The sequence below is a fragment of the Eurosta solidaginis genome, chromosome 3 (assembly GCF_040869045.1).
Source record: "Eurosta solidaginis isolate ZX-2024a chromosome 3, ASM4086904v1, whole genome shotgun sequence".
NCBI classification, from domain to species: domain Eukaryota; kingdom Metazoa; phylum Arthropoda; class Insecta; order Diptera; family Tephritidae; genus Eurosta; species Eurosta solidaginis.
In genome coordinates, this window is record NC_090321.1 from 215,193,601 (window position 1) to 215,215,315 (window position 21,715).

Genomic DNA, 21,715 nt, shown 5'->3' on the forward strand with positions numbered 1-21,715 from the left:
GAAGCACCACTCAGGCGTAATATCGCCTTTTCTAGAAATCTTTTTCCCACGACTTAATGATTCTGCTCATAGGTCAATTTCCGCCAACGTTTGGCGAGCTCATTGAAACTGCTTTTTTTTTTTGGAATTCTGCGATGGACAGAGAAAAACGGGCTGGTTAACACAAATTCTCCCTTTTAATTTACCCAGGCTAAACGGCACAACGATAAATGTCTCTTCTGAAGCCAAATATTTTCGCATGATTCTTGACTTCAAATGAAGCTGGAAAAGGAATAATGAGATAAGAAAGCACAGGTAGTGTACTATACCTGCAAAAGGGCTTTCAAAAGGAACTGAGGACTTTCACCGCATATCAGGCAACGCTCTGGAGACCCCAAATTGCTCATCGTATTAGAGGGTGGCTGCCGGATGACCTAGAAAGTTCAATGTGGTCATGTAAACCGTTCGCGAGATAGTGGGGCTAGGACCTTAATGGTGCTAGCTACCGGAGCGTATCGACAACACTCTTCATAACTTTTGGGGAGTATCGTTATCGCTACAAGAACAAAAACCGCATATTGTACATGGCATGCACAACATAGCCAAAGAACCTATACTAACGTATGAAGCTCTTGTCTGGTGGACGGCGCTGGACAAAAAACAATTAATATTGTGTTGGGAAGGTACAAAGGCCAGCATCTACGGGAATGTCAAGCGCTATGAGAAGCGTGGAGGACGATTAAACTCGCTTGATGACCAACACCGAAAATATCACGGCGGTTATTGACTTTCAGCAGAACATTAATATATCTCTCTTCCCAGGCGGCTCGAAAATGTGACAAGGAAACTGGAGCTGTTATTTTACTCAGAGTATCTGTAGCTAAATGAATCGTATTGAATTCCTGAACCATGCAGCGTTTTCCAGAAGCATGTCTACGCCATAAGGAGAGCAGCCAAACTGCTTCAAAATAGTACGATTCCAAAGACCAATTGACGACAGCCAGGGCGTCTTAAAGGCATCACAATTCATCGTGCGAAGGGAATGACCAAAAAAGATTTCGAAATAGACATAAGTGAAGCAGACAGACCCCGCTGGGTTATCTTCTGGGGATAATCGAGGAATATGGGATTAGGACAACGGATTTGTTGTGGACCACTCGGGATGATTGCGAGGTCTCAACATCCTTATGGTCATGTTTTGATAGAAAAGCGACTAACTTCCTTCTCAAGCTAAATATATCTGCAGTTACGGTATTTACAAGTGTCATCATAAGTCAGTGCGCTATTATAGTGATGATTCGACGGTGGCGCATACCAACAAGTTACCTCTTTAGAAGCTGTCAGGATAAGGGTGACGGTGGCGGGCAGTGAATTCATTACTTTCGCTGCCGATGTCCAGAACTTCAAATAAGACCATTAAGATTTATGTGCAACAGTCTGGCAGTGGTTGGAAAGATGAATCTTTCGCTCCTACTTAAGATTATAAAAAAATGTAAGTGGTTTGCTAAGGACTACAGGGAAGTAATCTGGTCGAAGGAATATGCCATCATTCGGCACTCACAATGGACAAAAATGTCTACTAGTGGAAGTGTGGGAAATTGCCACGCAACTCCTCTTAACCTTATCTGACCTCTAAACTAATTTCTGGTGTGAGAACACAAATATCTAGGATTTCCAAAATTATTGTATTAACAAACCTAGTCCATATCACATTTTAAGGCATAATACAAGGAGGTACATTACAAAATTGTGTCCACAAGGAAGAAATTTAATTATATTTTGACAAGTGTAAATATTACATTTTTGCACTGAAAAAAATCCATAAACGCACCGACTATGGGGGATTCAAGTGGACTATGAGGATTCAAGGGGTTGGTAAGCGCAATACAATGCTTTATAGCTTCAAAGCTAATGGTGCTTTGTTACCGGAACGTACCGGATCTACATATATCCGGCAAAGGACCATCAACATCGATAACAAAGCCTTCGGGGAGTGTCTGTATCGTTAAAGCAACACAATAACAATAGGGACTATGTACTTAATGTACGCACAATGAGCCTACTCAACCCAAAACGTGCTTAGAAACCTTATTTGAATTTAAAATAGAAAAAACAAGTAACGTTTATGATATACTCAACCTAAGCATGTGATATTTTATTATAAAGCATACACGTGCTTGAAGGGTGTGTGGGTGGGTGTGTGTTTCCGCGCACACCAACACCCTCATACTTCCAACATAGCATATATATTAGGGTGGATCGATTTGTATGGACGATAGTTAACCGATATCGCGCCATCGATTTTTCGTTAGGATTTGGGCTCGGGAAAAAAAGTTCTACTACGCTTGCGAAATTTAATTTTTTGACGTTTTTTCGACTTTGACTTTTAAGATTTTTTCATGACCTACAAAAACAATGTTCATATGTATTAGAGATATACGCCGCCGATAAACGCCGCCGCCGCCGCCGATTGTCGTCGTTTTTTGAACGCCGCTGCCGATTGTCAAAAATATCGGCGCGGCGGCGGCGGTGTCCGGCGCAGTACTATATTTTATACTCGTTTAAAACTGCCTAGGCCATTTATTGTTCATGTCGAAAATTGGACGGATATGGTCGAAAGGGTATCAACGCATGCGCATAATTGCCAGTTATAAGAAACTAATTGCGAAGTTTAACTCTTTCTAACTGTTGTTTTAAAAAACGGGTGCTTTCTATGTCAGCTTAACATCACCCAATTCACCAAGTTATTAAAACAAAACACTAAAAGAAAAATTATATAAAAATTTAAATGCTCACTTTGCATAATTTAAAAAAAAAAATTAAGAAGGAACAATGAATTCAAATAAAATTACCTAAGTCGAACATGTTCTCAAATTGTCCTTATGTTGTTAAAAAAGCAAGTTACCAAAAAAATGCTGATTTTTTCAAAAATTCTATATTCCGGTTGGCGTAGATAATAAGCGAAATCAGTTATGCAAAATCCTTTAATAAGTAGGTCCCAGGGGTTTTAACTCTCCTTTGAATTAATTCTCACCTCATACTTAAGTTGAAGATAGAAGGTTTTGAAAAATCACTTGGCCTTAAATTCAAACATCTGTTGTTTATTTGCGAAACTTTAAAATAGCGTCTGATATGTTAATTTTGATTTTGACACTACATCATTCAACACCCAAGTCTCCCGTTTTGACATTTCCTAAAGTTGGCGACCCTATCCCAACTAGTCCCTTGTTTAAGTATAACCTACGCGTAACGGCTCCTTTTACAAATGTGAATACGTAGGCATATATGTTTACCAGGTGAGGCTTTGTCCTTCGCAAGAACACTAAAAGTGGTGATGCAAAAGTTTTCCCCAGACAGTGTAACAAATGACCGGGTGTGCTACTACTCTAACGTAGTGGACAATCGAACTAGTTTGGAAACTGAAGCTACGCGGTTATTCATAATGAATTCTTGTATCAAAAGGCCTAAAAACAACAGCTTGAACTGAGCGTATAACCCTAACATCTTTCAACTTAAAACCAGTCGGCTTTCATTCTAAAATATCGTTTTGGTTTAGCGAACACTATTGAAATCAATGTTTTGAACACAAACGTCTGTAAATTTTGGTCTACATTAAAAAAAAAAGGTATCCAGCGTCCTGGTAAAATTATGTAGGATTACACTTTTTTCACCCATGAGTTACGCAATAATATCCACTTGGACTGCTTATGATTTCGAGGGCGGCATCCTTGGCCGAATAGTTATTCCTTGTTGCAAGGTGTTTCTCTGTACTGCTCGGCAGTATAGCGCGACAAAAAAAGTCTTCGGAGCTATACATAGAGCTTCTAGTGACGTTCACGAAGATATAAGTTCAAAGTCAAAATCCTATAGCTTCTGTGCGACTGGTGGTGGACAGGATTGCTACTGTTCGCACTTCGGGAAATCTAGCTCTTAAAACAGCCGAAAAAACTATATGCCCCCTTTGGCACGATCAACAATAGGACAGCGTTGGTGCTCATCGTTAAAACTGTGCCATGAGAGCCATGAGTATTAAAAGGCCATTAATAGCAAACGTTAGTCACCTTTGTGCGTGACCAGCAAGGTGTCACAAATAATTTAAAGAAATCGTGTCGATAACGAGTATTAGAAGTTACAACAGAACATCTCCTTCAGTGAAACTACACTTTGTACGAGACACAAAGACAAAAGTGTGACCATTTTAACTACCTCAATTTTTTTCGGCAGACGCAGCAGTACCAGTCTCTTAGACCGGGGCTAGGTTCGAAGCGTCCCTGGAGTAGTGAATGAAGAACAGTCCCTCCTCGCCAATACGTTGATTCCCTTAAATACATACAAACAAAACCTTTCCTAAATATAATTTTTTAAATATAAAAAAGCTTTTTAAAGCAAGAACACCGGCGTACACCGGCGCGCCGTCCACGCAGCCGCCGCCGGTATATCATAGTGCCTACGCCGCCGCCGTCGATATAGTGATCGGCGTAAACCTCTAATATGTATACCCTGTCCAACCCAAAAATGTCCGCTAAAAACGTGTTTTTTTTGTTTTTTTTTTTTTAAACTGTTATCGACAACGTTTTTAGCGGACATTTTTGGGTCGGACAGGGTATACATGAAAATTTTACAATCAAATGAAAAATTTTTTAGTAGGTCATGAAAAAAACCTTAAAAATCAAAGTCGAAAAAAAGTAAAAAAAATGAAATTTCACAAGCTCGAAAACTATTGTTTTGGGTATCCGTAGGGGAAGTTTTTTTCTGAACACAACTCCTATCGAAAAATCGATCTAATATACGGGGTATTCCATCCCATTTCGACCAATTTTGAACCCGACCCCTTTAGAATTGGCTGAAAGTTTTTCTTCTTTTTCTAGCTTACGAAAGACGTTTTTCAGAATTTTTTCAAATTTTTTCATCCAACTTAAAAAAAGTTATGAATTTTAAAAAACACCGTTTTTGTTTTCAAAATGCTATAACTTTTTCAATAATTGACCGTTTGGGATCTTTTTTTTTTTAAATTTGTTTTTTTTCTAATTTGTTTTTAAATGTACTTTTCGGAAAAAATACAAAAACATTTTTAAAGTTTTTTTTTGTAATTTTTCAGTTTTTCGAGATTTTTCGAATTTCGCCATTTTTTTTTTTCTCATAAAAAACTTCAATCAATTCTGCAATCATCCCCACTAATACTGGAGTGGGCCGATTATTATTATTATTTTTTTTTATTTAATTGAAAAAAAAAACTTTAAAAATTTGTTTGTATTTTTGCCGAAAAGTACATTTAAAAACAAATTTAAAAAAAAAAGATCCCAAACGGTCAATTTTTGAAAAAGTTATAGCATTTTGAAATCAGAAAAGGTGTCCAACTCAAAATAAGTTATGAATTAAAAAAAAAAAACGGTGTTTTTTCAAAATGCTATAACTTTTTCAAAAATTAACCGTTTGGGATCTTTTTTTTTTTTTAATTTGTTTTTAAATGTACTTTTTGGAATGGGGGATGTTTGCAGAATTGATTGAAGTTTTTTATGAGAAAAAAAAAAAAAAAATGCCGAAATTCGAAAAATCTCAAAAAACTGAAAAATTACAAAAAAACAAAAGTTTAAACATTTTTTTGTATTTTTTCCGAAAAGTACATTTAAAAACAAATTAAAAAAAAAAAAATATCCCAAACGGTCAATTTTTGAAAAAGTTATAGCATTTTGAAAACAAAAACGGTGTTTTTTTTAAAATTCATAACTTTTTTTAAGTTGGATGAAAAAATTTGAAAAAATTCTGAAAAACGTCTTTCGTAAGCTAGAAAAAGAAGAAAAACTTTCAGCCAATTCTAAAGGGGTCGGGTTCAAAATTGGTCGAAATGGGATGGAATACCCCATATATATCTTTATACATATCTTCAAATGGTTAACACATTCAAGGTTTATTATCAGTGTAGTTAGCTGTGAAGCTTTAAGCTAAGTTTGTAAGTATTGGGTGCCAGAGACCTCCATTTACTGTTATAGCTTAACTAACTGCTTGATTGGTTGCTTGACTTGTGCTTTAAGGAATGCTTGTAGCGCATAGACGTACTGAATTTTGACGCAATATTGCGCGAAATTGTTGTAGACTTTTGTTTGAGCAAGTACTTATTTACATATATTTAAACTGTGTAAATATAAAAAAAGTGTGGTATATGATAGGAAGGTATCTACTTACAATCAAAGGCGTATGCAAAGTGGCAAGTCTAAGTAATTTTTTTAATTTCTACACAGCCAACATTTAAGTTTATATATAAGCATAGCATAGGCGGCCACCATGGTGTGATGGTAGCGTGCTCCGCCTACCACACCGTATGCCCTGGGTTCACACCCCGGGCAAAGCAATTAGAAGAACATTTTTCTAAGCGGGGCCACCCCTAGGCGGTGTTTGGCAAGCGCTCTGGGTGTATTTCTGCCATGAAAAGCATCTGTAGTTATAATTTTATAACTAGTAAACAAGTTGCAAATTCTAGAAATAGAAACGCTTAGAAATATGTCAACGAGGAAACCAAAAGAGTATAAAAGCAACACCAGCTGAGGCATGGGGAATGAGTTTTATTTAAGCAAGCTATCAGTTGCGAAGTATAAGTGTTATTGTGAAGTACATACTTTAATAAAGGCCATTTTGCATTATTGAATAGTGGGGTTATTTATTCAACAGTTTAGTGACTCGAACGTTAGTAGAAGGTTCCAAATAAGTGGAATTGCCCAAAAACGTTACAACTGTTGTCAGAAGAGGAATTGTTGAATAAATTCCGAAGATTTTGAATACAACAAGGACATGGCAAAGTGGAGTGAATTGAAGATTCAGCAACTGAAGAAGGAGTTGGAGAGCCGTGGATTGAATACAACCGGCAATAAACTCGAACTTCAGGCACGGCTACGAGAGGCAATGGAATTAGAAGGAATTAACGTGGAGGAGTATGTCTTTCATCTTGATGGCGATGAGACAACAAAATTGGAGGAGAAACATGAAACACCGCAGACAATGGCGAACACAGACTTGAACACGATTTTGGCTGCAACATCTGCACAAACGTCGACAGTAACATCCTAGATCTAAACTCAACTGGAAGAACATAAGACATATATGGCATCCAAGATCACAGATTACATCTAAGATGGAAGCACAAGAGGAGCGATCATTGCAGGTGGCACAAATATCTTCGCAGTTGGAAGCACAGGAAGCAAGGGTAACATAAAAGCTGGAAGGACAAGATACCAAAATTTTACAGCTCGAGGACAAATCGATGCCGAGATTGAAACATTGAGAGGTCGTATACAGGAGTTGCAACTAAATCGCCCAGCAGTTTCAACGAGTAATCCAAAGATAAGAACACCATCCTTTGACGGTTCTGTTCCTTTCCAGGTATTTAAGCTTCAATTTGAGAAGAAGTCAGCAGTGAACAACTGGAATGCGGAAGATTAAGCTGCTGCACTGTTCATGGCATTGAAAGGGCCTGCAGCTGAGATTTTACAAACCATTCCAGAGGGCGAACGGAACTGTTATGAAGCATTGGTGGGCGCTCTAGAGAGACGATACGGAACTGAGCATAGAAGATAGATATACCAAATGGAGTTACTGAACCGCTTCCACAGACCTGGTGAAACATTGCAAAAGTTTCCGTTGGATGTTGAAAGGCTGACATATTTAGCGAATGCGGACGCACCCGTGGAATATACCGAAAGGGTAAAAATCCAGGACTTTATTAATGGAATACGGGATGTCGAAACGAAGCGAGCGACATACGCAAACCCAAAACCTACATTCGCAGAAACGGTATCACATGCTCTGATTCAGGAAACAGCGTCGCTTCTGTGTAAGCCAGTTTTCAAAACACGCCGTGTGGAAGTGGAAAGGCCAAACTGGGTGAACACAATATTGGAGGCGCTGAAGGAATCACAACAGAAAAATGACGGAGTTATGAAATGTTTCAAGTGCGGTAATTCAGGTCACATTGCTCGTCATTGCAGCACCGGTCCTGGTAGTTCCAACTTGGATGGTCGTAAACGTAAACTGGAAGAGATAAGCAAGAGCAAGTCAGATGTAGAGATCGAGAGCTAGCTTCAGCTACCGAATGTCCTGTGATATCTGTGTCGCAAATTGGAAGGAAATCAAGCAGTCTTACCGTCAGAGGAAATGTGGATTACAAGGAGCGTTTACTGACTGTAGATACGGGCGCATCTCATTCCTTAATCCGATCTGCCTTGGTCAACAGGAGAGTAAAACCGCTACCTGGAGCAAGGCTGCGTACGACCATAGGCGAGTCTTAATTGGAAAGGTGATGGTTCCACATAAATGCATTGTAGCGGAGATTGTTGATAAGTCATTTCTTGGAAAGAATGCAAGGTGGTTTCAAGCCAGGGCGCACTACTGTTGGGAAACGTCGGAACGATACTGATTATATGACGCCAATCCGTCAAGAGCAAGCTCTACAAAGTAGTTCATTGGCCAAACAACGGAGTGCGTGGAAACGATCCAGGATAATGAGTAGCATGATAAAACGCAGGTACGATGAGAACAATAATTCGGAAGGTTTCTTGGAGGGAGATTTGGTACTGTTATACAACCCTCACCGGCGGAAAGGTGTTCCATCCAAATTTCGGTGCAGTTGTGAAGGCCCGTACAAGGTTGTGAAGAAGATCAGTGATACCATCTACCGCATACAAAACATTGAGAAATCACGGAGTAGAAGAGTGGTACATTTGGAGATGCTAGCGACGTTTAGATCGGGAGATTTGTCTGATCGGGACGATCAGACATAGGTGGTGTGACGAATACTAGCAACACTAAGGGATACTATCATCTCTAAGCCGATACTGAGATACTCCCAAAAGTAGGCAATTATTTGTGCAAGTATCACTCACATATATTAGATTCGTTCGCGTAAGTGAAAATGCATAAAAACTTGATCAAAATGTTACTAACTTTGGAAAAATCCTGTTCGTTCAAGCAAAACTTTTGCAATAAGAGGTCGCAATTTTGCATTCGCTTGACGAGAAGTTGCAAAATTGTACCCGATAAATAGGTGTCCCGGTATCTCATAATTTTTTGCACATTAAATTCAAAAAAGGGTCTTTCGTTTTGCATTGATAACTGAAAAACTAGTTTTTTGTTGTTTGCCCTTTTTGTGTGTTTTTTCGATTTGATGGTTTTCTTATGTTTGTGTTTTTTTTTTAACAATTGGCACCATCGTCATAAGTACAAAGTAGAGAGCGCAGTGAGCATAAAATTCTCTTTGAAATTTGCTTATGTATTGACAGTTGATCGCCGTTGAAATGACCTGTAAGATCAGTTGTGTTATCAGAAAAATCAGTTAGATTGAATAGGAATCTGTCAATTTTAAAAAATTTTGTTAACTTAAGAGCGACAATTTCTCTTCTGTTGAAATGACTAAACTAATATGTTCGCTTGACAAAGAATTCGGTCGAATTAACCATAATTCGATCAATTTCACCGAATCTCCGTTAAGTCAAGAACAACAGAACCGATTTGTTGATTTTACTAGCACCATTTCTTTCAGTGTATATGTTCAAAGGTTAAAGCGTAACTGAAGGACAAGGAAGTCTGAATTAAACGAAGTTGTCTGTAGACTGATGAGAATAAATGTACATACATACATGGAGGGACGTACTTGAAGTTTACGCAAAGCATATAAATTGGGTGGGAAAATGCAAGCAAGCGCTAAATAAAAATAGGTATATTTGTTTTTACATATACATAAGTACGTATGTGTGTATGTGTGTATTAGCATACAATTGAAATTACTAAAGTCAACATATCTCGTTGATTGTTGTGTGTGTGTATGGAATTTGCAAGGAATTTTGTGACAATTATTCTCTGTTGCAGAGATTTTTCATATATTCCCTTCAATGAAAGGCTTTGTTGTTGGTAAGTTTGCTTGTTCAAGGCAACATGCTTGGCCATACATACATACATCTATGTTATAAAATGATTGGTGTAGAATTTCAAGGACTCGAGATTACTTCACTGTTCCCGTCTGAATTTTATAGCATTTAAATGAGTTTGTGCCCGTTGTCTATTTATTTGGTATTGGTGAATTGAGGCATATTAAGGGTTAATACTTAAGTGTATTTCTTTTTGAGTAAAAGTGGTTTTTGTTAACTGTTTCCTATATTGGCAAATTGTCCCCTGAGTGACTAGAGGAAAGTTAATATCTTTCCTGGGTGCCTCCAGTTGCTTCCGTTTAAGAAAAGATTTCCCTAAATTTAATTTCTAACATCAGCTACCAGACCGCTCCTTTTGTTCTGGCAGAAATTTAACCCGGGCTGTGAAACTTTTATCCTGTCGCGAATTTTGAGTTTTGGTTAACATTTCCAATCATTCCAACACCTATCTCAATATGATCGATTTAGTGCCATATTTTTCAACGTGCTAAAATCGATGGAGATTTATGGGAATTTTAATGTTTCAACTTGAGCCAAGTATGACTATATTTCGGTCAACGGCGAAGTTGACCGTCCCCAATTCATTCATTAGTATTCGAAACTGCTGTGTAACTGTATTTATATGAACAATAAAAATGTCTCTGACGCCGAATTCATGGAGACAAATCTAGGCTACAAGTCCTGAATGTGTATTTGTATTTTTCATTTTTATATAGAAAGTGGGCGTGGTTAGCAGTTGTTTATGGAATATGGCTGTTTTTTTTTAATTTAGCATTGAATTTTAGCAATGTAGCTTTACAAATTACTGCGATATCCAGTAATGTATTGTATCATCACCAAATCTTATTTATAGAAAATACTTGATATTCCTTCACAAAGTGGGCGTGGTTTTTATTACTAAAAGTCGCGGCCAGAGCAAGTAGTAAGCTGACTAACAACTACCTTAATTTACATGACTTTAATAAAGGACAGTTCATTAGAATGAAGGACTGCGAAAGCATTCAACTAAACATTAACTCGACTAACTGAGCGAATAATGACTTAGAAAATGGCACAACGCCGAAACTATTTCCAAACAAATTGACGAGGAATGATGGAAAATCGGTCCAAAAAAATTCAAAAGTACACAAGGCTAAGATGAGAGGGGCCGCAGTCAGCCTGTTCAGAATCCAGACGTCACCTATGTTCTTTCTAACTGAATACACGACTGTACTGGTGTTATTTGAGTCAGACGCATACACAAACACACACTTATCGTAGTGAGACTGCTTATGTAGTTATAATAGCGATGGGGAGCGCACTGGTGTCCCATTGTCCAGTCGAGGGGGCTATGCAGGTTGGACAGGCAAATTACTGGTGGTGTTGAGATTTGGGAGTGTGATTGCAATACCACATGAAGCAGTAAATCGATTTCCAAGCAATCGGTGGCTGCTGAAATCGGTATCAGGTGAACGGTACCTGTTGAATCGGTGAACGCTGGTGGTTTGTAGTGATGAGTCGGTGAGGTTTAGTTGATGCAGCGGTTGAATGACCGAGGGGTTACGGGCGTAGTTGGCGCTGCGGTAGATCGATTTTAAAGTGGCAGATAGTTGGCGAAATCGATGGGCGAGGGGCTACAGGCGGCGGGTTGGATGAAATATACTCAGGTTATTTATATGGTGGTCTGGCTGGCGTGGCTACGCTGGCGGTTGACGCACCAGTTTCTAGGAGGAGGCGTGGGTAAGAACTATGCTCCTTCACGCGCAAACTGCGGACACACCAAAAAGTAGTGAGGGGACTAAGGTCACCGGCTGGGACAAATATTAGGGTGGTGTGCAGTATAAGCGAATTATATCCGTTCACACAAAATATTTGCGGTGCAGACTTATCTTTACCGTAATTTGGATTTCTCAAATGCAAATTGTTTCTACTTAACTATTAGTCATTATAAACAATTTGAGAAGTTTGCGCACTCGCAGCTAGGCCCTTGTGGTGCGAATGAAATGCGTGCGTTTAATCACTTGCATTTGTTCGGTGGTCTCTCGTTCGCTTGCTGATCGTCATATAATACTAACACCTGGACGGCTATGACATATAGTGGAAAATCAACATATAAATTGGCAAACTTCTTTAAACAAATAAAACATTAACACAGCGTTCAAAACATCGAAAAACCTAGAGCGTAAACTAAGAACTAACACTAACTCAGAGGATTCATTTAGCCGCCACGGCGTATACAAGCTTACCTGCAGATGCCAACAAAGTTACATAGGACAAACAGGATGGCAAATAAGTACGAGGTTCAGAGAACACATTAGAGATTATAACAAAAAACAATGAGTCCAAACCTTATACTAGAGTCCAACTTCGCGGATCACATGGTGGAAAATTAATTTTCCCCAGCAAACATCAATAAAACAGTTAGGGTCCTTAACACAAGAGCAAAAGGCCAACGTCTCAATGTACTCAAAACCTGGAAATCTACAAACAGAAGACATTCGACGGTAGAATAATAAACGTACAGATAAACACAATTTCTAACACTATATTTTAACCTTAAAAATTTGTTTACAAGAAACAAAGAAATTACAAAGGTACAACAGACAAACACACAACAACAATTAAACACTAAACAATAAACGCACTAAAGCAACAAACCCACAAAGAAGGTCAAACGACTAGAATTAATTATTTTTACCTACCTCAGTCAGCACACAAATCGATCAGTAAAAATCAACCTCGGTTCTGAATGAACACACAGCACATACACAAACATCCATTTTGACAATACCTGCTCAGGTACCTACGAACTATAAATACAAGACAAACGACAAGAACAGATCAGAACGAAAATCGACACTAATGATGGCATAACGGCAAATCCGGTTTGTCTCGAAACCAAATTTGACAAGGGATGACGGAAAATCGTTCCAATATACATCAGATCGTCGTTATATTGGGGGCGTATGCAGTGGTAACTATACGAATATGTGGTTGTAACGGTACTGAAAGCAGCATTACAATTCTAATAAATAATAAATATTAGTTGAATAAGTAACAAAACAATTTTTTTGAAATAAAATAAGTTAAATACTTTAATACTTTTAAAAATTGCAATTCGCACTAATAGCGCAAACTCACAAAAAAATTAAGTAAAAAAAAAAACAAGTAAAGGTGTCTAAGTTCGGTTGTAACCGAACATTATATACTCAGAGTGAGCTTCAATTGTACATTTCAATTCAGATAAGTTACTATCCTTCATAACACGTGGCACCGCCCGTTTAAAAAAAATGTCTCCCCATTTCCTCTTACGGTGAAACTTTATAAGTGAAATATCATTGATTCAAAACTATTTTTTGCTAAGTTATAGCTTATTATTCTAGTCTACGACCCTTTTAAATTTGATTTATATCTAAGCTGCCGTGGTATTTAACCGATCCCGTCCGTTTTTACTAAAAATATTTTCTGCTATAAGGAAAATATGTGTACACAATTTCATTACGATCCGTTAATTTTTCTTCGAGTTATGGCTCCCGAAACATAGAAAATTGTTTAGTCATAAAAGGGACCACGCCCATTTTTTAAAATTTGAAGTTTTTCCTATTTATTGTTATAAATCCAATTGGGAAATGAAATACCATTGATATAAAGCTCTTTTTTGCAAAGATATAGTTGATTTTATTCGTCCACGACCCTTTTAAAAATCTTTTGTATAAAAGTGGGCGTGGTCCTTAACCGATTTCGTTAATTTTTCTTCAAAGCATTCCTCATAGTAACGGCAACCTCTCTGCCGAATTTTGTTACGATAGGTTTAACGATATTTGATTTATGATTAATAATATTTGTAAAATTGATTATATCACAAGTGGGCGGTGCCACGCCCATTTTTAAAAATGTTTCTAAATTTTTATCAAGAGTCTCAATAGCAGTAAAATTTCAATATTCTAGGTGTATTATTTACTAAATTATCAGGTTTTTTGTGTTTTCTAAAATTTTAAATATATAAAAAGTGGGCGTGGTTATCATCCGAATTCGCTCATTTTCAATACCAATCTATTCTGAGTCCAGATAAGCTAGTGTACCAAATTTTGTGAATATATATTGTGACGAATATTAGTGACACTAAGTGATACTCACATCCCTAGTCTGATGCTAAGTAAATGAAGTCGTAACAACAATAAAGCAGACAGTCACTTGTATCTACATAAACGAATCAATCATTATGTCTACACATGTGTACGTACACGCAGCGGAGAAGCAACGCACAGCCACATGCATATATCTGAGATACTCCTGAAAGTATGCAATGAGAGCAGCTATAAAATCGTGCATCTGTAGTTACAGCTGAGAAATTTGATAGCTGATGGCCAATTCTGGATTCTGGAAATAGAAGCGCCTAGAAGATGCGAACGAGGAAATCAGAGAGTATAAACGGCAGCAACAGTAGAGGCGCAACAATTAGTTTGATTTAAGACGCTATCTAGCGAGTAATAGCAGTATTATTTTGAAAATCCGTTTCAGTGTTATTGTGACGTACTTTAATAAAGGCCATTTTGCATTATTAAATATTGGAGTTATTAATTCAACAGTTTAGCGATACGAACGTTAGTAGAAGGTTGCGAATAAGAAGATTTGCAGTAAATTCGTTACAATATCAATATTTACTCAAGTTATCGTGCTAACGGACGGACGGACATGGCTCAATCAAATATTTTTTCGATTCTGTTAATTTTGATATATGGAAGTCTATACCTATCTCGATTCCTTTATACCTATATCTATCTCGATTCTTTTATACAACCAACCGTTATCCAATCAAAGTTAATATACTCTGTATGCAAAGCACGCCGAGTATAAAAAAACTATAGGGAGGCACTTTTCGATTTAAAAATCTTTTATTTTTAGTACGTGCAAAAGCTGTTATTACGACTTGTGTATAAATTACTTATTGATTAACCTGGATATATTTTTTATAAACAGAATTATTAGGTTAACTCGTGTTTATATTTTGTTTAAGCGGTTATAGTTTTATATGCTTAAAATGTGATCATAGGAGTAGTAGTGGCGTTCGTTTACATTTATCATTGTTTAGTTTTTATTTAAATTTTTTTTTATATTTGCATAACTGCATCTTAAAGCTAACTAACACTATTTGAATATTTGTTTGATTAAGTGATTGATTGTGTAATTGATTTATTGTTTCAATAGTAGTGCGCTTATGAACGGTGCATGTGCGTTTGGATGATACACGATGATTTTGTTAATGACGTATGCTATTAAATGATTCATATGCATTGTTGTATTTATTTAACATGCTGTAATAAAAAAAAGTTGCTGGTAATGAGCGTCAAAAACACCAAAAGTAGTAGCACGCGTGCGACTAAAAATACGCTCAATACTACCTTATAGTAGACGTAGGCATTATCCATAAGTTAATGTGCGGCGCGATGTGTATAAATGAAATGCCTTGTTGTTGTTGTTGTATTAGCGCGTTGTTGTTAGTTCGTTGCTGTGTAGCGTTTGAGATTTGTATGGAAACTGAAACGCTTGTAGTTTATTTTTAAATTTTTTATTTAACTAAAAGGTTAAATTGCTTTGATTTGTGGTGGCTCTTTGCTTGGGTATTGGGTGGTGTTTGCTAAATATAATACTCGATTTTTTGGCTTTTAATTTTTTATGCAATCTTCAATTGCAGGGCAATGTACGCCTTTTATTCCATAAAATTTATCCCTTTGGTGTTGAATGTTGCTATGTTGTTGAACAACTAATATACATATATGTAGTTAAATATTTTTCAATTACTGCTATTTATACATATGTCAGCATGTCGTTGTAATTGTTGTTGTTGGCACGTATGCAGTGAATTTGTAGAAATTGTGCTGCTGTTGTTTGAATATAAATCTAGGCAATTTGAAAACCACTCTAATCGTTGTAGCTCGTTAAAGCAAGTTATTTGCGTTTTTGTTGTTGTAATTTTTCAACTTATGTTATGCACCCTCTCTGAATTGTATTTGTATTCAACTATTGCGCCTACGTAGCTCCATATGTGTTGCTAGTACACGGCGTATGAGTAACATTTTTTTCTTAGCACGTTTCCCACAACAAACTTTAAGCTAATTTACTTTACTCAGATTTTACTTTAATTTATGCATTTAATATTTTTTTTTAATTTTGTTTTACACTGCACTTACTTTAATGCGCTTATTGCATGCTGACGCTGCACATTGTTATGTTTTATCTGCGTTTTTTGTTTTAGTTTAGTTCGAAAATATTATAGAAAATACGCAAAAAAAAAAAAAACAAAAACAGTAGAAATGAGCGTAGAGTTCTGTGGGACATATGAAACGCTTTATATTTTCAGGAAGACCTGAACAGTTCAAAGAGCCTGTAATGAGGTCATAAACAAACATGACCAGCTGCACCATTCTACTTGTTCCAAGTAATTGAAAATTGATTAGTTTGCAACGAGAATAATAAGATGGCAACGGATAACCAAAATTTATAGAGCACAAGACAATGTGAATAAATTATTCTAATTCATAGCGCACCAAAGAGGTGTGGAGAGATTTCCTTGCATAACGATCTCCTAAATCGTTTGCATATCTGCGATGTGAAGCTAGATTTCTGCAGGAATTTAGAAAAACTTAGCAGATATGGTTATTGAAGGTGAAGTTGGTATCAAAGACAACATCTTAGGACTGTTACAAAAAGTTATGCAAATTAAAAAATGCTAATAAAGTGCGTAAAGTTATTTTATTTATTTTTTTCAATTTGTTGTTGCTATCCACATAACCAAACTTTTTTCGAGAGACCCAACACCAAGTTTTGTACGTTTGTTTTATCCACTTTGAGGGACACTCTTAGTCACATTTTCTTTTTATATCTCCATAATCACACAAAAAGTTTCGTTTGCCAATTTGGTCTCATAGAGTGTATGTGTATGGAAAATGCTTTTTGACGTCTGTTTTTCACTTCGTTTCGGAACTTTTTTCTTTTTGTACGTTTGAATGGCATTTCTCTGCTCGATTCGTGTGACTTGCAGATGTGTGGTCTTGGCTATTTTGGCAACGTTTCTTATTAATAGGGATCGGTTTTCCCGAACTGGGGATAGCACATTTTTCTCCAACTCAAACCCAGCGGGTTAGGGGCTTAGAATGTACCTGCGGCAGGTATGTCGCTTGTCGTGGGAGGCAACTAAAATACCAAATTGATTCAAGCGGTTGTGTAGAGCAACCCTTTTTTAGGGATTCCCGGCACAATATATTGCTTCTCTAACTCAATTGCCAACCTCACCTACCCGTGGCGAATCCTGTTTCTTTAACAGCCGAGGCTCTGGCGACCACAATTTCCTCATGGGTCTAGCTAGTCGGCGAGCGTAAGTAACATTGGGATCATTCGTTTAAATCTACACTTTTTTTTTTACAAAATTCTTCCTTCGTATTAATTTTTGGCATTGTTGACAGCTTGACTTTAGAAGCTAAAATATTTTAAAAAATTTTATGAAATGGGGAGTTCATAATTTGCAGAAGTTTCTGTAACAGCCCTTATATCAACACATTCGCTAACGAACGCCAATTGTCAGCCTGAAATAGCATAGGATGAAAAATAGGAGCGAAAGGATTTCGAGAATGACATTAATGAAGCACTTCGTCATATTTAGGAAAAGATTGTGGGTACGGCATCAATAAACCAGATTATTAAGGCCGCTTTGCAGAAGGGAGGCATCCGAAGAGGAATTTATTCCATGAAAGAGTGCGAGATCGTCAGTATAGAGAAGTACACTGGGGTTTCTGAAGCAGTAACCGATATTATTAATAAAAAGCATAAACAGGAGAGGACCCAGATATTGCGACAAATGGCTGAGACTTAATATTTTCAATAAATTTCTTCAACCCTTATGTAATTTCGGACTGCTACAACAACAGCAACGACGCACATGAGCCGATAGAGCTTATCCAAGGTAAAAACACAGAGTGGAAGTAAATACACTCACGCTTATAAATATGGATATGGTAAGAGACTTTCTCCAAGGCTTTCGATAACTCGGTGTATTGACATCAAAAGAGGGCCAAGTAAGCGACAGCAGAGCATGCAGCAACGAAACCAATGCTAATTGGGTTCAACATTGCTCTTAACTATAAAAGAGAGTTTCTTTTTTATCACTTTTTTCTAAAAGTGCATGAGGTCCGAAGGGATGTTGGGGCCACAATTGAGCCGGGGAGTTGTTGTCGGGGTGCAGAAATGGCAGAGCATGCTATACACGTGTATACGGAAGGTTCCGAATTAATGGAATAGGGTGCGGTCTGCTTTTTACTGTGTCGACCCAGAAATAGATAGATCCTACAGGCTGTCAGATTACTGCAGCGTTTTTCAAGCGGAAATTATAGCAGTGAAGAAAGCAGCAGAAATTCTGGAGTATGCTTGCTTAAGCTGCAGTCGCGTCAATTTATACATTGATAGTCAGGCTGCGATTAAGGCAATAAAATCACACAGTACTTCATCAGCATTGGAAAAACTTCGCTCAGGCCAGGCCATACATCTTTACTGGGTTCCCGGTCAAAAAGCAATAGAAGGTAACGAAAAGGCCGATGAGTTGGCAAAGGAGGGTACAAAATTCGCTAAGTCGACGACAGACGTCCTAATCCGTTTAGGAGAAATCAAAAGGAGGCAGGAGTTGCATATGATCCATCAGGCAGGAAAGGCGTGCAAAAAAGCGATGGGCTGCAAAATTTCTAAGTTGTTGTGCTAAGCCTACGACATTAGACTCACAAAGTGGATCATATCTCTGAAGAGAGAAGACTTTGGGCACACAATTGACATACTGACTGGACACTGCCTTCTAGCGTCACATGCTTATAAGTTAGGCCTCGTCAGTAACAGCAAGTGCAGGAAGTGTGAGCTGCATGAAGAAACGGTTGAGCACGTTCTATGTTCATGTCCTGCGCTCGCCAGGTCAAGGCTCCAGCTTTAGGGGTGGCAGAGTTGCCAGATTTTGAGACAGCAATTCAGCTGGGTCCTAAAAAACTGTTAGTATTTGCCAAAAGGACGGAGTTATTCTTTAACATATGTCCTGGCGCCTAATTGGGATTCTTCCGTTTAGTCGTCAAACAAATTCTGGTAACACTGTGAACACATTCGGTCTATGTGAGGTCTTTATTGATCGACCAGTTGAACCTAACCTAAAAACATGTTCGGCGATTGAGAGGGACCCCATCTGTAATTGTTCAGAAACACCAGGAAGCAGATTTGGAACAGCAGACCCTACCAGGTAAGATTTAAAGAAATGGACGAAAAACTCAACTGGTTGTGATTATCTACTTTTTTTGTTCCTTGTTTCGCGCAGCAAAGTTTATTTCTGTATTTACAGTAATTTATTACGATGATGCTTATATTTTTTTAATTTTTTTATAAACTTCGCAAAACGCGTGACTTGCGCGTTGCAAAGTTTTGTTTTATAATTTTTATTATTTTGTTTTTGTTTTTTTTTTATAATTTTTTTTGTTTTCTTAGTTTTTGTTCATATGTTGGTTCATTGGCTAGCTTTAAACAATTGTGCTTTATGTTGCTTTTATCTTATTATCCAAGTTTCCCCCGTATTCCCTACACTCCTTTCCTGTTATTGTTTCACGCTGTTTCCGCGACTCTCGTTTACCAGCTTTTGCCCCTAAGCGTATGCTATGAAAAAAAAAATGCTGAACTTCGCTGTTCTGCTGCTGCGTTGTTTATTGTTACTAGCAATTTGTTTTTGTTGTTGCTAGTTCATTTATTATTTGTCTCGAATTCGTTGTCGTTGTTTTTCTTTTTTGTTACTTTTATGCCATAGCTGCTAACACTATTATTGCTTTTATTTATACGCTTATTGTTATTGTTGCAGCTGCTATTGTTGTTATTGTTGTGGCGTTTGCTTGCGCTGCCTTTTAAGTTCGTATGCTTCGTTTTGTTTCTTAGTAATTCTACGCTTCGCTATTTCTTAGTATGAAATTATCGATTTTACTCTTGGTCACAATTACAGTAAAAAAAACAAAAACATTTAAAAGCAAATGTTTAACAGTAAATTTTTAACAGTAAATTTCAAACCGTAAATTTTTTCACGTATGTAGTTAAGCAAGGCTGATTTGTTAGTGACACAAAATTTTATTTCACTTTATTTCATACAAAATTTTATTTCACTGTTTTTACAAGCAGCAAAACGGAAGATGGCAGCAGAAGCACTGTAAAGCACTAAAATATTTTTTTTTTCGTTTGACTTGTGATTTTGAATTGCTGAAAAGGCACAACTACTGAATGGCATCCCTTTCAAGGACTCGTTTTTTTTTTTTTCAAATTTATCACACGTAATCACACGACCGTTACTAGGCTATATATAGCACAGTTTTTCATGACGATTTCTTTAAACTTATAACAACAACAATGCTCAGCAGCTGCTACGCGCTGCATGTGACATATTTAAATTTTATAAATTTTATGAAGTTTGAATTAACTTCAGCAGGCACTTTTCATGAAGTTTGGCACTTTTGTATTTATTTATTTATTTATTTTTTTTCAGTTTTTAATTTCCATGAAAATATTACGCATTCATAAGCTTTAATTAGCATTTAATAAATTTGCTTTTATTAATTTGCTTGTTTTACTAATTTTGGGAAATTATTCCATTTCACTTAACACACTCACAAACACCCGACGTTCCGTCTGCGCCCGCGTTTTTCTTATATGTCGATACGATTTATCGTCCACGTTACACGCGTTCTGCACGTCTGCTGCTGCTACGGAGGCTTGCTGGCCGACTGCCTGTCTACAAAATAGCTTAGCTGGCCCCCACACTACACTCTTTTTTTTTTTTTGTATTTGACTAAATCACTATATATGTGTAAGTGCGTGTGTATGCGCGCTTGTATTAACTTGAAGCCAGTCGAACTAGTAACACTCTATTTAAATGCTTTCTATCCGTTTGCCGTCTTTTAACCTCAACGTTGCGTATACAACTGCTTTAAGCAGTTGGTGCTTGCAAAAGCTTCTTTTTCAGAGCATTTCATTGCTCCTTGAGCTGTGCTACAAAAAGGCCATGCGCTGCATTGAGAGTGAATGCATTTTTCGCATATGTAATGCAGTCAAGTGTTTATGGTAGAGTGCGCATGTGACATAAAAGCTTTCAGTAAAAGCACTCAATTACATACATACATATATGAAAGTAATTTTTATTTTCTCTATATTTCCTTTTTCTGCACCTTCTATGTTTTCTAGCAACCAAGTTAAGAGTGTAATTTTTATTTTGCTCGCGTGCATGCATGTTTTACTTTCTCCCACAGAAGAGCTTTTTTTACTTTTCGACGTCATGGTTCATACATCACACAAGAGCTTGCCTCTGTGAATTTAGATAGCTAGAAAGCTTTTATGTTGCGCTTACGCATCAGCATACTAAGTGTAAGCTTATCTTGTGGCTTGTGTTTTGGTGTTATTGATTTGTCTGCTTTGTTTACTTGATACCATGCGTTTACGCGTGTGTGTGTATGTTTGTTTTGCTCGCTGCTATGAATGTGTTTTTATATTTACTGCTTGGTCACTACGCTGAGCATTAACCAGTGCATTGAAAGTTGTTGTTCTATACATAATTTTTTTTCATTTGTTTTCAAATTTGTTTTTAGTTGCTTTTTTATTATTTTTCTTTTTTTGTGACCACTGCTATCCTTGTACTCATTTACACATCGTGTATGTAGGGTATGTGCATAAGTGTGATTTTGGTGTGAAATAAAAAAAATTGGATTTTCCTTTTGCGACAGTTTCACTAGTTTGTATTTGTTTGTGTAGAAATTTTACTTCTGTCTTGTCTGTATGCTATGTAGATG

General features: G+C 37.1%; 1 protein-coding gene across 13 annotated transcripts in view; it reads right to left on the reverse strand.

The window, feature by feature from the left end:
• Positions 1-21,715, reverse strand: part of brp (bruchpilot) — a 191,528-nt gene that overhangs the window by 91,428 nt on the left and 78,385 nt on the right. Inside the window, exon 1 of one of the 13 annotated variants that reach the window (XM_067775043.1) lies at positions 15,275-15,503. The exons of the other annotated variants lie outside the window; for them this stretch is intronic. Coding sequence (XP_067631144.1) covers positions 15,275-15,301 — 27 coding nt within the window. The 5' untranslated portion in view covers positions 15,302-15,503. Of the gene's footprint in view, positions 1-15,274; positions 15,504-21,715 lie in introns of those variants that run through there. 13 annotated transcript variants of the gene reach the window in all.